This window comes from Saccostrea cucullata, unplaced genomic scaffold (genome assembly GCF_032062105.1).
Source record: "Saccostrea cucullata isolate Sc308-1 unplaced genomic scaffold, CSIRO_AGI_Scuc_v1 ctg2683, whole genome shotgun sequence".
NCBI lineage: Eukaryota > Metazoa > Mollusca > Bivalvia > Ostreida > Ostreidae > Saccostrea > Saccostrea cuccullata.
In genome coordinates, this window is record NW_026937669.1 from 60604 (window position 1) to 75883 (window position 15280).

General features: G+C 31.9%; 2 protein-coding genes across 2 annotated transcripts; both read left to right on the forward strand.

Moving 5' to 3' along the window:
- Positions 1–2475: 2475 nt before the first annotated feature.
- Positions 2476–5300, forward strand: LOC134248624 (proton-coupled folate transporter-like). The gene is made up of 4 exons (XM_062731035.1): positions 2476–3816; positions 3904–3987; positions 4118–4274; positions 5201–5300. The coding sequence occupies exons 1-4, from the start codon at positions 2721–2723 to the stop codon at positions 5277–5279; spliced, it is 1416 nt and encodes a 471-aa protein (XP_062587019.1). The 5' UTR covers positions 2476–2720; the 3' UTR covers positions 5280–5300.
- Positions 5301–8422: 3122 nt separating this feature from the next.
- On the forward strand, positions 8423–9077 carry LOC134248625 (uncharacterized). The gene is made up of 2 exons (XM_062731036.1): positions 8423–8789; positions 8875–9077. The coding sequence occupies exons 1-2, from the start codon at positions 8423–8425 to the stop codon at positions 9075–9077; spliced, it is 570 nt and encodes a 189-aa protein (XP_062587020.1).
- Positions 9078–15280: the final 6203 nt, after the last annotated feature.

Genomic DNA, 15280 nt, shown 5'->3' on the forward strand with positions numbered 1-15280 from the left:
CATCGCATAGATCGAATACAGGTGGGCAACAGAACACGAAAACTGGCAACAGTGTCATTGGTAACTTTCTTTTCAGACAGTGGCAATTTTTTGTTGACTTCCATATGATGGCAGAAGACTTGTTTAGTGAGCAAATGGGGGAAGATATCCTGATTGCTATGAGGTGCCATTTCTATATTTTTGAGTTATTTTTGATATAAAAAAAGAATTCTTGATATCAATAATTCGTTTCTTCATATCAAAAAATAATTCTTGATATCAAGAATATAAATTTTTGATATCAGAAAATCATCTTCTGATATCAAAAAATTGATTTAATTCGAATTCTTAATATCATAAAATAATTCTTGATATCAAGAATTTTATTTTTTGGTACCAGAAAATCATTTTATGATATCAAAAAATCGATTTGATATCAGAAAATGATTTTCCGATAATAAAAAAAAATGCGTTCGAATTTTTGATATCAAAAAATCGATTTTTTGATATCAGAAACTATGAGTGAAATAGATATAGAATTTACTTTTATGAATGCTCCCTTATTCCCGTGTCATCCTGAATGCAGCATTGCTGATTCCGCTGCTGATAAGTGATTAGTGTTGTCACTTGATAGTTGTTTCAGTCTAGCCTAAGTCTTTAATTGTAATAGGGTTTTTTTCTTTTAGCATTTTAGGCATAGATAAATTTAGAAATATGAACAAATATACAGAAAATCGAATTAATAAATGAGTTTCAGTTCCTATGAAAGTCCAAAAATATAGGGTAACTAGTGAATATTTTATGGCTTAAGTAAGTTGTTTTTATTTATACATCTTAAAACCAAAATTTGTAGCTCTCATTTTATAAATATATACAATACATTAGTTTGCCTTTCCACAAATACTATATACGAGTGTTGTTTAATTTCTGATATCAAAAAATTAATTTTGTTGTATAAAAAAAATCCAACTATGAGGCACAGTTTTAATATTTTTGAGGTATTTTCTGATATCAATTATTACAATTCTTGATATCAACAAATATTTTTTGATATCAAAAAATAGATCTTTTAATATCAGAAAATCATTTTCTGATATAAAAAATTAGAATTCTTGATATCAAAAAATAATTTTCTGAAAGCAGAAATTCGATTTTTTTAATATAAAATAATCTTCTTTATTATCTGATATCAGAAATTCAATTTTTTGATATCAAAAAATGATTTTTGATATCAAAAAATCGAATTTCTGATATCACAAAATGATATTTAGAAAATATTAAAACGGCGCCCCATATCCAACTGAATTTTTGATATCACAAAATGAGATCTTTTGATATCAGAAATTCTAACTTTTTATATTAAAAAATCTCGTTTATTTTCTGATATCAAAATCATATGTTCTGCCCCTCCCCTTTCAACAAACACGTTAATTGCAGTACAGTCAAAGAAGGATAAGTTTTACTGGTAGTGTTTGTAAAATATTGGCCGGTACTGAATTCGAAAGAAGTTCGATCATACCTCTCACCCCCACCCTATCCTTCGAGGGTTGATTTTTTTTCAAGGTCACATCACAAAATTGATGATTGTTTTATCGGAGTGTAATGTGTCCAGTGGTTCAGTAACTTTACATAAAATTGAAGATGAACATGTTAAAAGCAGTATTTAAAAGTCTTTGCTTGTTTAAGTATAATAAACAATTCATTTCATGAATGTTCGGGAAACATGAAGATCTATTCAGCCGAGAAATAATTCCCAAAACTTTGCATTTGCACCAAAGTCAATGTAAGTTATATATGGCATTGGCGGGTGAGTGCGTGGGTGGGGTTAATTGACAGAGAAAACAATTGACAGGGTGGTGGTGGTGTTATGTTCAAACTTCTTTCAGTACCAATTTTTTACAAACACTACCAATACACGTACCGCCACTTACTATGCTGCAATATGTCTGTTGAAAAAGAGGTGGGGGGACTAAACACATACGAAACCTATGCCCCAATGTTGTTCAAAGCCTATATTATTTCTATCTTTTCAAAAAAAGTGGGGACCAAGTCCCTCTAGCCCCCCCCCCCCCCGCCCCCTCGGTTCCAACGCCTATGCATGGTATAAAAATGAAGAGTTCCTCTATTGTAATTTTCTAACAATAAAACCCCAGCCTTAACTAAGGAAATAAATAAAGTTTTATGGTAATGCAATACAAACTGTACCAAAATAGTAAATACTGCTATTTCAGGTATTATGATGAAATGTCATTTGAAGTTTAATGTAGCAACAGCTGTGCTTATTGAAAAGGCTATAGAAAAGCGTGTTTTAAAATGAAAAGGATTATTGAATTTGATATCCCATGTAAGTTTTTAGAAAATCTCTTTGATGCTATTACAATGTACATGTATACTTCCAGTTCTTCTGTATTGTAGTGATATATGGGGATTGGATCTCTCTCCAATAGGATTCAAAGCTTCCTATGATTTGAAGTGACCGTCGGTTCAAACCTGGTACAGAACAGGAAAATCAATGAAATTCTAATGGATAACTGTACAAAAAATTTAATGACTTCCCTCGAACAGACAGTAGAGTTTCCCGGAATAAATTGTATGTTCTGAATTTTAACATACGCTGACGATGGAGTGTCATCCAGTTGAATGGATGGTCACTCAAGAAACTGTTTATGTACGAGTGTGTTGCATTGTTAAAATGTTAAATTGACAGTTATTTTGTTGTTGATCTGGAGAAATTTGTCGGAATGGAACCTCGGAAACAGGAGACAGAGGAGGGGTACCTCCGGAAGTTTTTACCTCTCTGTGTTGTTGAATTCTTCTTCTTCCTTGCGTACATAATGGGATATTTCATATCAATTCAATATGGGCATGGCAAATTCCGTGAATCTCTGTTTCCCAATCAAACTCATTTAAATATAACAGATAAATCTCAATGCGATACCAATACTAGTTCTGCGAGTTATAGAAACGAGCAAGAGGTGCAGAGAGTGGTCTCGGAATGGACTGTGTACATTAACCTAGCTCAAGGAATTCCTTTAATATTTGCATCAATTGTATTCTCTCCTCTAAGTGATTCTGTGGGCCGTAAGATTTTCCTTTTGATAGGTGGCGGGGGTGTTTGTATAAAACATTTACTGATGACCCTAGCTATTGCATTTGATTGGAATATTTATCTGTTTGTGCCTTTTACATTTATCGAGGGCTGTACTGGTAGTTGGGTGGTCATCTTAGCCATCGCTTTTTCCATTATGTCTGATATATCAACAGGCCAGTTTAGATCCTTTCTCTTTGCTGCTATAAGCTTTGTGTTCGGAGTGGGTAACTCCGTTGGTAACTTCATACCTGGCTATGCAATCGTAGCTTTAGGCTACACTTATGCCATGGCATTATCGTGCGGTATATGTTTCCTATCGGTTATTGGTATATGTTTCATGCCAGAATCCCTACCTCCTAGTCGGCGCTCAACAGTACATTTTCACTGCATTACCAACTTAAAAGAGATTGTCCAATTTTACATCAAAGAGAACGAATCGTTCAAGGATTCTAAAAGATGGAAATACATAGTGGGTCTTTCTGCATTTGCTTTCATCATGTTTGCAAGGCTGGGTGCTTCTTTTGAGCTACTTTATCTGATCGATTCACCATTTTGTTTCAATCCAATCAAACTAAGCCTGTTTGAAACTTTGAAAGCAGTATTGTCTGAAGTCATTGTTTTAGTTGGAATAAAACTGATGCAGCAATGTTTAAGAGATGAAATTACTGCATTCATTGGCAGCATTTCCTGTGTAGCTTATTACATCTTATTTGGATTGGCCCCATCTGAGAAATACCTTTACATAGGTAAGACTTTGTCTGCATTTCTTTTTTTTAATGAATAGTGATGTGAACACTGTTACAACATTATATTAGTTATAATTTCCTTTCTAGCTGCTGCAGTTGGTGCTGTTGGCATGTGCTCCATTCCAATGATCAGGGCGGTGATGTCAAAGATGACACCTGTAAACAAACAAGGTAATATTGAACTATGAGACCACAAAAGGTTATTTCCATGAAAAAGAAATATTCAATAACCAGTGTTGTACATGTATTTTATGAACTCTGTTACAGCGACTTTGTATGTAATTTATTTTTCTGGTTGTAGGTACACTCTTTGGAAGTATAGCTATTATAGAGAACATATGTAACCTGTTTGGCTCTGTACTTGGGACAGCTATATATTCTGCAACAGTTTACTATAATCGAGGGATGGCCTTTCTGGTCCTAGCTGGATTCATGTCCCTAGCATTCATTCTACTGCTGTGAGTAAAATTATGTTCTTTAACAACATTTTCAACTGATTATAAAGTTTGAGAAAATTGTAGTGGCATATTTTGTAACTTTTAATCACATTCTTTATGAGATATAACCCTCCAGGTTAACTGTAGTGATTAATGTAAAGAAAATAAAATAATGACAATGTTTTCTTAACTATTTGTTTAACTTTTCCAGAAAAAAAAAACAATTTTTAGAATAATAATTGTATTTATGTATTGAATGCGATAACTTAGTTGGAGGTTTCCGGGAGGATTGATTTTAGTAAATTGTGAAAATTCTTAGATCAACGCCTTGGTTGATGGATTACATGTAATAGAAGGTGTAAGGTCACGTGGTCAGCTCAGCGAGTCATTCAGTTGTATTGTGATAACCCGGATGCTGACCACGCTAACATCAGGCACGTTTATTTTGAAGACCCTCCTCCACCCCTGCATTCCTACCCCTTAAAATGGGTATTAATATGTCATGTAAAATCATATATTTGATTCGTTCTGACTCGATTTGTTTAAACTATTTTTATGTACGCCTATTTTGTTTTGATGTGCCATCTTTTTGCTAACTTTTTCAAATGATGTTTTGATTGTCTTGTCTTACAGATACTTTTTTCAAGTCAGTTTTGGGGGATCAGACATTATCATATTTTACGTAACTGCTAATCAAAGCTTGTGAATCTGATCCCCGTCTTGTTTGTTAGATTGTTCACATTTATACCGTCATTTTAATAAATGACATTATTCATCTCTATGAAAGTCTTTTATTTGACTTGTACAAAATTAGCAAAAACAAGCTGCGGTGAGCTTGCCTATAAGCATAGGAATACATAAAGTCTTTTCTTCATGTTAAAATTTCAATTCAATGACTGCTTTCTGAAAGTACAAATGATATAAAGATTATATTTTCTATTTTATAGAATTCTGGTTATTTGTGGCCGTGGACAGAGAGATAAAGATGACTATGAATCCATTCCAACAAGTAAAAATATAAACTGATTTCAAGTTTATTCTTTAAAGGTAATAAGTAGAATATCTTGACTGAAGGTGCATTAATCTTTCTACGAGGCAGTTTTGGCTTCCTCGTCCCTAATTTACATTTCATTTGCCTTTCTAATATAACTGCTCAGTAAAATTTAAGACTGAGATAAGCACCAGACAGGCTTATTTCTAACTGAGAATTTTATGTAGAATTTTATTCTAATCAGGTTGTGTTGACTTCTCATATTGTAAATAAAAGCAACTGACACCACTGATACAATTTTTGAGAAAATGAAATTCTTTTAAGCAACCACTGTAGATTTGAAAATTTTACATTATGACACTTTTATTATAAAAGTATTAATTCCTTTTTGAGCTCATGTTTGTGATTTTTTTTATTTTATTGAATTTTATTTTTATTTATTTTATTTAATATTTTGAATGAATCTCTAATTATTCACCATTTTAGGTTAAAAAAATTAATAGTTCTATTTTCTACTTTCATTTTTTTTTTTATCTTTCTGTAAATATGTTTTATACAGGACCACAATGTAAACTATCTAGCAATCGGTTACTAATTGTGCTATCACGTTCAAATTAAAGAATTTATTATTATTTTTACATTTGAAAATATTCCGTGGAAACTCTATACATTTGTTTTTTTCAATCAGATATTTTTCTTCTCATTTTTCTAATTACATGTGTACCAATTATATAACTTGTGATTATCAGTGATAATAATTATCCTTTCTTCATGTATGTCAAAGCAATTTTACTTGTACATGTTCATTTTTATTTCACTTATATTGTCAGTTTTACAAAGGAACATATTACATGAATGTCTATCAGAAGAGAAATGCTATAATATTCAAACAGTTGAAACTTGACATAATTTCAAATAACTTATTGAATGTTTAAATTTCATGTCCCTTCAGGTGGTGGCTGAACTAATTTTTTTTTCTTTTTAACTCAATATATATATAAATAATTATGTAATAATGTTTTTTGAAAGAGAGAGATTACTTGTCAGCAATATGTAGTACAACATAGTTGTGGATATCTTTAATTTTTATCAAAGAATTGAGAGTGCTGAGGATTTTAAGTCTACGAATGATTTATACCATTTTCAAAAAGTATTGATTTAAATTTAAATTCTCGTGTGAACTATGATCAGCTGAAATAATTGTGAAACTTTATTTTTTATGCCCCTGCAATCAAAGATGTAATGACAAATAGTTTTTGTAAAAATGGGTCATACTCAAAGTTCAAGAGGTCAAATTTGGTGGTTCCCGAAGCAAGGTTTTGTCACAAACTTCTAAATTTTTTAGTTAATGTTAATGTGGGACTCTGTCTTACCTAAAGACACCATCCACTGAGGTGAGATTTGTAATCTCTGATTACCTCTGTTTTTAACATTTAAATCTGTCATTGCAATTGTAAGAGTTGTGACTTTATGTATACTATATGTACATGTATTTGTTTTTTATTTCCATTTCCTTGTCTGAAGAAAGTCATTTTACTTTTGAATAAACTTATTTATGCAGACCTTATTTCTTAATATTTTTGTCAAAATTTAATAGCCATTCTCTGTAAACACTTAAACTTCGTTGCCACGCGTGGTCACCGATTTTGATGAAACTCCCCCATTCTTAGTACTTGACACTAGAAACCTATATCAAATAAATTTTTGTTGCTATGCATCTCAGTCATCAAGGTCTTCAACTTTAGGAAACAATCATTACCAATTGTGTGCTTTGCTGCAAATATTAGCGATGAGGCTCTAAACATGTTAAAAAATGCCATTTTTCAATCTTTAAGACATGTTATCATGGTAACTACAACACATAGCCAACGACTTTTGTCCGATTTTAGTTAAGGGTATCAAAGGCTTTTATCATAGAGAGTTTGGAGAAATTCTGAGACTATGCGTTCGAAAGCTCCTATATAAAATTTCAAGTCATTACAGAGAATGGCTCCAAATCTGTCATGCAAAAGAATTCGAAATCAAAGAAGGGTATCCAGTAAATTCCTTGAGAGAGGGCCATCACTTTGGCAAGTTTTAATAGGGTTCATCAAATAAATCGAGCTACACTTTTCGAGAAGAATAAAATTAAAATTGAACAAAATATTCTCAGGAATAGAGTATTTAACTTTCCCAAAATTGTTTGCTTGTGTCTGTTAATAATCATGAAATATGGAGATTACGAACAGTATTCAAGCTCAATAGTTCATTCAAACAACAAAAATCTTGAGCAGAGTAAACGCGGACCTCTAAAACATCAGAGGTGGGATCAGGTGCCATTGAGGAGTAAGCAAACTCGCCTTATGTTCATTGTCATGATCGGGAAATAACGGGAAAATCCGTATACGATTCATTTTAAATATTATTTAAATGATGGTCTAACAATTTGTTTGTAAGCCGTTAGTCAGCTTTTGACTTTATGATAGATTGTATTTGCTGACAAGATCATTGAATTAACCATAAAACTTGCAAACTGAAGACTATAATCGAGACTGTATTCGTGTCGACCATAGAAATGGATTTAAAACATCCAATACTGCAATACGCAAACAGTAAAAATTAAACAAATGCCTGCATTAAATGTGATTTATGCTCTATCCATCTGATGACAACAACTCCCATTTCTTACATATACATGTACTGGGCTTCTCATTACCTTTATAAAAAAAAATAATGATACAAACACCAATGTAAGCTATCAAAAAAGTTTAATTTTGTAAATTTTACTTCAAGTTTATATTGAAGGATCAATTGATTTTACTTTCAATAAATAGTACAAATAACCATATATTTTAATTTTAAAGAGTACAGATATTATATAAATATTGTACTTAACTTGCACAGTGTTTTCTTCTGTGAAGCAGGGTTTTTTTTTTTTTCGTTTCACATAAAGATAAACAAACAATTATTCAGACATACGTTATTTATTCTCGATATCGTTTGTCCAAAAGGATCAAGGATAGGTTGTTTTGACCATCGTCCTGGTTTAATAAACAGGTACCTTGATAAAGCACCTAGAGATGATATCCACTCGGTATATTTTTATAAATACAGTAAGTCAGTAATCCTCACCATCTCCGAAGTCTCAAACCGTTGACATTGTGAAGATGACTAAGAGTATGATGACTTATTTTACAAGATGACAACTGAATCCGACACCAGAGATGGCAATTTACGAGTATATAGTTTCTTGTGTGCTGCTGACTTTTGTCTGTTTTTCTCCTATGTATTATGCCTAGACACGGCTAACGAGTACGGTCGCGACCAATTCCGGGAACTAAAATTCCCTAATAGAAGCCTTTTCAATATCAGTGATGATTCGTTCTGTGAAACTAATACCTCGTCACAAAGGTACGAGGAAAGGAAAACTGTTCAGAAGTTAGTGTCAGAATGGGATGTGTACATATCAATAGCCCAGGGAGTCCAGCTTATTCTGTCCAGTATGTTGTTTTCACCACTGAGTGATTCCATTGGGAGAAGGTCATTTCTTTTCGCTGGATCGCTTGGTATTTGTGTTAAGCAACTTCTAATGACCCTTGCTATCTTTTTTTTACTGGGATATTTATCTTTTTATTCCATTTGCTTTGGTAGAAGGTTTCAGTGGAAGCTGGTTTGCTCAGCTGGTCATAGCTATGACGGTTGTTTCTGACCTAACCAAAGCAGGAAAATCCAGATCCTATTTAATCACTGTGTTCAGTTTTATGTACAGTGTTGGATTTTCTTTGGGAACATTTAGTTCTGCCTATGTGGTTGCGTATTGGGGATACGAACACTCTATGGCAATCCCCTGTTGATTGTCGGCCTTTGCATTCATCATCACGTGCTTTATTCCTGAAACATTGCTCAAATCGCAAAAAAAGAAAAATAACTTCAGTTGCCTTGGAAACTTTAAAAAGATTTTGAAACTATATTTCAAAGAGGACCCGAATTATTCAGAGTTGACAAGGCGGAAATATCTTACTGCTATCTCTTCTTTTATATTCATTATGTTGGCAAAACATGGTGCATTTGCTGTAGAATCATTATATATCAGGGATTCTCCATTTTGCTTCAACCCCAAAACAGTCACTTTATTTGAAACATTGAAAACCATCTTTTCCGAGGCTGGGATTTTAATTGTTATAAAACTATTGCATAGATGTATCTCAGATGAGAGCATTTCATTTATTGGGGCTATTTCAGGCATTTGCTGTTTTGTTTTATATGGAATAGCTTCTTCAAAAAAGGACGTGTATACACGTTAGTAATACGAAAGCGAAAACTTATTCATGTATATTACAAAAATATAGGATCTTCCATGATTTGTAGTTGAATATAATGAAGGAGTTGTGTGTCTTTATCCCCGAGCCTTGGCGAGCCTCCCAAGACTCATGGGAGATTCTTTTTATCCCATGTTAAATACTTCACAGCCAGGCCAGAAAAGCTGAAACTTATGTGGAAGCATCCTGGGGTAGTGAAGATTCTAAATTGGTAAAATCATGACCCCTGGGGGCAGGGCGGGGCCACAATGGGGAAACAAAGTTTTACATAGAAGTATATAGGAAAAATCTTTGAAAATCTTCTTCTCAAGAGCCAGTTGGCCAGAAAAGCTGAAACTTACGTGGAAGCATCCTGGGGAAGTGTAAATTCTAAATTTTTCAAATCATGACCCCCAGGGGTAGGAAGGGGCCACAATGGGGATCAAAGTTTTACATAGAAAAATATAGGAAAAATCTTTGAAAATCTTCTTCTCAAGCACCACTTGGCCAGAAAAGCTGAAACTTATGTGGAAGCCTCCTGGGGTAGTGTAGATTCTAAAATGTTCAAATCATGATCCCAGGGATAGGGTGGGGCCACAATGGGGAATCAAAGTTCTACATAGAAATATATAGAAAAAATATTTGAAAAATTTCTACTCAAAAAATCTTCTACTCAAGAACCACTGGGCCAGAAAAGCTGAAACTTATGTGGAAGCAGTCTGGGGTAGTGTAGATTCTAAATTGTTCAAATCATGACCACAGAGGTTGGGCGGGGTCACAATGGGGAATCAAAGTTTTACAATGGTGAATCAAAGCATCCTATGGTAGTGTAGATTTCAAAATATCTAAATTATGGTCAGTGGGGTAGGGTGGGGTTACAATATGTATTACAAGGGGGAAATCTGGTTAAGAACGGAGTGGTCAAAGCTTCTCAGGTGAGCGATGTGGCGCATGGACATCTTGTTATATTTTGTTTTGTTTTGTGTTTGTTTTTTTTTTTTAAATTTAGATTTAAGAAAGAACGTTCGTTTCAGAATGTATGGTGCTTGCGAAGGGCGAATGTTGTCCCATTTTTGACACTGTTTAGATCTGAATATATGCATTCTGTTTATTTGACATTTTTTGCATAACTCATTGAATAATTTTGTAAACTTAAAAAATTGGTATTGTCAATTACACTTTGTGTAGAAATATTTATTTTGATTTCTCATTTATTTATTAATAAATGTTCATTCAAATTTTAACCCTGCATTTTCATTTGTGTCAAACAGAGCACAACCAAATCAGGTATCCATAAAAAAATTATCTTTGTTTTAATTATAAATTAATTAAAAATAATTTATATAAATTAACTGCAAAAATCAGTGTTATGAACTTGCCTGAAATTAAAGTCTAATGTAATTTAACTGAATATATTCCGGGTACGTGTTCATTGGCACAGAATGTTAAACAGCGAGTTCTTGATGCACGTAAAACTTTAATCAAAATATTAGAAATCTTGTAATCATTAAGTGCTAATACAGATTATTCATATTAAGGATCGTATGATCGTTTAATATTAAAACAGATTAGTTATATTAAAAATAGTGTGAGCATTTTATGCCATATTAATTCAATCGTCTTTGGATTCCCTCTGATACTATATACAATATATCCTCTGATCACTGAAATTAATTTAAAACACTTCAAATGCTAAAACATGAAACATTAGAGAAATCTTTATCGATATAAATATTTGAATTGGAATGATCTTTTATGGATTATCAATAATTGACATTCCTTTTTAGCAGTTTTTAAAATTTATAAAAAAAATAAAGGAAAATAGACGATCAAGTGTTGAGTGTTTATTGAAATAATGAAGACGTAGGGACCTGCAAGTGGAGATCATTTATATGGACGCCATAGCTATCTATGATTGAGCTTCATGCCAGTTAGAATAAAAGGAAAACTGATTGAACGTTTGTTTTGAATTCTTTTAAAGGAAGCCTTTTTGCTTTTATGATCATTTTAGGTAGGTTTGCATCAATTTTTTAAAAAAAAGTGATTATATGATTTTATGAAAAAAAAATCCTTAATATACCACATTATAAAACATTCCCATATGATATTTTGTGCACTTTTGCACCCAGAATCGCTTTTCTTTTATCGTTGAATTTTAATTTTTTGTCAGCAGGGGATGCTCACTCTTCCATGGCACCTGATCCCACCTCTGATGTTTTGGAGGTCCGTGTTTGCTCTGCTCCTATTTTGTATTGTTGTTTTAGGAGTCAAGTCTACAAAGTTCTCAATTACATAATTATGTTTTCTAGTGCAGCACGGCATTGTTTAAATGTCTTGTTATAACACTTGTTCGCAATTATTCAAAACAACCTTAAAAGTATTGCCGATCGATGTTCTTTAGAATAATAATTCTGATGATTTTTCAAATGATAAAAGCCATAAGAAATAGGCATCAGTTATGATAATTGCATCACGTTTAAAGCTAATATATACATTTGTTTCTGTATATTAGGTTATGTTATTATCTTGTTAATTAGAGGAATCTTGATTTCAACATACTACATCCAATACCACCCAGCTTACACGTATTGTACATGTTACCCATTTGGGGAAAAGAAACTACAACACAATATAAAGGTGTATTTTATTTTATTAATCTAATAATATTTACTGAATTTAATACGTTCTGCAACTTTAGAATTAAATACTTTGAAATATTTTGAACCTTAAAAATCATGTAAGCAAATAAATAAAAAAATTTTTTTAAAAATATGTGCCAAAGGTGATTTTTTTAATCAGACTAAAATCTAAATAAGTTCAATTTCGATCTTATTGTTCGATATGGATTGTACGATGCAACACCAGAATTAATACATTCTAAAAGCCTTTTGTAATAGTATCTTCCAGCAAATGTTGTTTTGATACAAGGTAGAATGCTGTCACTCGTTTGTGGTTGATCTGAAATATAGCAGAATTATTATTGCATTTCTATTTCTCTCATCAATGTATAAGAAATAATAACACCGTAAAATAATTTTTATTTGGAAAATCTTATGGTTTTCTTTTATATTGAGAAACCCGAGATTTTACATAGATATATATGTATATAGTACACATTTTGTTTAAACTTAAGATTTAATTCTTAATTTCAATTTATTCATGTCATTTGCCAATATTATTTACTATGTTACTATAATGACAATTGTACTAAGTATATCAATTTTACTAACACCAGGAGTTATTGTAAGAACTTGTTAATCTGATTCTTTTGTGGAAAACAATAGAATATGTTCAAATGAAATCAAATGTTTAAATTTCATTTTGCAGTAAGATGCTTCTTTTGCTATTCACAAATTAATGTCATGAAAATAAATGACTTTACAGTTTCCAGCTCACACTGATATAAGCTGATATTTTAACTCCCGGTTTGATCCTTTGTTTTTAATAAAAAAAAAAAAAAAAAAAAAGATAGCTTTAACTTGATGTTCTTTATCAAAGACCTTTTTAACATTCTGTTTATAAAGTAATTCATACGTAAAATATAAAAAAAAACGAACAAAAATTGCATTTATATTGTTGAACTAATTCATAATTTATGATTCATCATTCAAAAAATTTGTTTTCTCTTTTTTATCGATGAAATTACGTTACCTTTAGGATATGGAACGAAATAATATGTTTCAATATTCCCACAGCAAAACATTGAAACAAAAAGAAAGAAGAAAACAATCATCATGCCTGTAAAATGTTGATCCCAGAAGGTTGTACTCACTCACTGTAGTGATCATAAGCAAATGCAGAATAGAAATATTTGATGCATTTGACAGGTTGATCATTATGGGTGTTCTATTTGTTAATGCTGCTATTGAAAATGTAATGGAAGTGAAATGGCATTTTCTTTGTGATGATCAGTTAATGAATCACGTTGTTGTGTAGACAATCAAATTACTTGCTTCAAAATGATAGCTCACATCATATAGACATAATGGCATTTTGACTACGTGACAAAAACTTTATTTTTATCGATGATTTGTCATCAGTTGCCGATTTTTTTGCTCTTTTTTGATTTATTTTTGTTTACAATCATCTGTAAGAGTCTCTAGTTAATTTATTAAATTTGAAGTTTGAAATTTTGAGCTATATATATTGATTTTTTTCATATGCTTATATACATGTATATAGATAGATAAAATATATCAACTTTACCTAATGGTTCATATAAACGTCCTTTCATCAGTAAGTATCGTATAATATATATAACAGTTTTGTAAGCACTCAAAAAGAAGCTTTTCCACATCTTAAGGAGGAACCTCTACTAGCTGGATAAAATCATTTTTAAAAACTCGTCCGTTTCATACAGTCGTAGTTCAAAATTGTGCATTATTGCTTTCATAATCCAATGTTCTACCCACAAAGGCGGGAATGACCTAAGATTTATCTTCATTTTTCACATCTTTTCTTTCAAAATGTAATCGTGTCCGTGGGACATACCTGGCAATGCAGAATAAGTTGTCATCCAACTTTTAAAAAATCAATTATATTTAAACATTTTCTTGATTTCTTTAATACTACAAGCAAAGCATGTTCACCATTTTTATGAAACAGAATAGAAAAAGGGGTCTGCACCCAAATCCATTTTTATTCCAATATATAAATCTTGAATGCAGTATTAAGTCGACTGTTCTTAAAAGTCAAAATTTACAAAGTGAAATCTAATATGTTGCACATGGATGTTCTTGGACTCTTTCACTTTTCGTTGAGTTGACTTATACATGAATACAATACAGCTGTAGCTGTATATCTTCCAGTATATATCGAATTAAAATGTTTTACTGAATTCCAATCTAAGTTGATTGCCCTATACTCTGACATGTAGCTAAATTTTGTTTCTCTCAAATTAAAGACATGTTTTGTTTGAACGTGTAAATTTTATGTGTTTTTTCATTCATTATTATATTTTTTTTAGTTTGAAATAACCTTTGATAGGAGATAGAAACAGCCATCACAAGTTGATATAAAGACACAATTAATACAGGTGAGCTTTTCTTACAGTTTGTATTTATTTATTGTGACATGACCCAGCGACTTTTCCTTTGAAGTCAAGCATTCTGTAACTGCGATACAGAACACTTTTTGTGGGCGTTTCTTATGCAAATGAGCAGAAACTGTACTGTATCTTCAAAATATCAACGATACAGTACGGTTTATTTTTAGCCATGACGGAAAGCTGTATCTGTATATACAGACACAAAATCGTTCAACTAGCATGATACATGTAGCACTGTTAGTATTTACTCAAAATTTGAGGTGAATTAAGAATAAAAGTGCCAGAATACTTAATGGATATCCTTCCAAATATGCGCTGTAACACATCTATCTACTCGACAAGAAATTCTCAAAATTATGATATTCCAAAGTGTCGATTACAAACTTATAAGTCTACGTTTATTCCCACTGTAGTTAACGAATGGAACTCCATTCCACTTGAAACTTGAAATTTACAGTCAATGTCGAAATTCAAATCTAAAATTAGTAATAAAAAAACTGAATCTGCCCCACCTTCTTACTTTGATTACGGTAACAGAAGACTTAATGTTCTTCAAACCAGACTACGACATAATTGTGTATTAAATAACGACCTTTATAGATGCAATTTAATATCAAGTCCCTTGTGCACGTGTGGTAAAGTTGAGGACACATATCAATATTTTTTCGTATGTCCAAAGTATGCGAACGCCAGGAATGAATTTTTACATAAT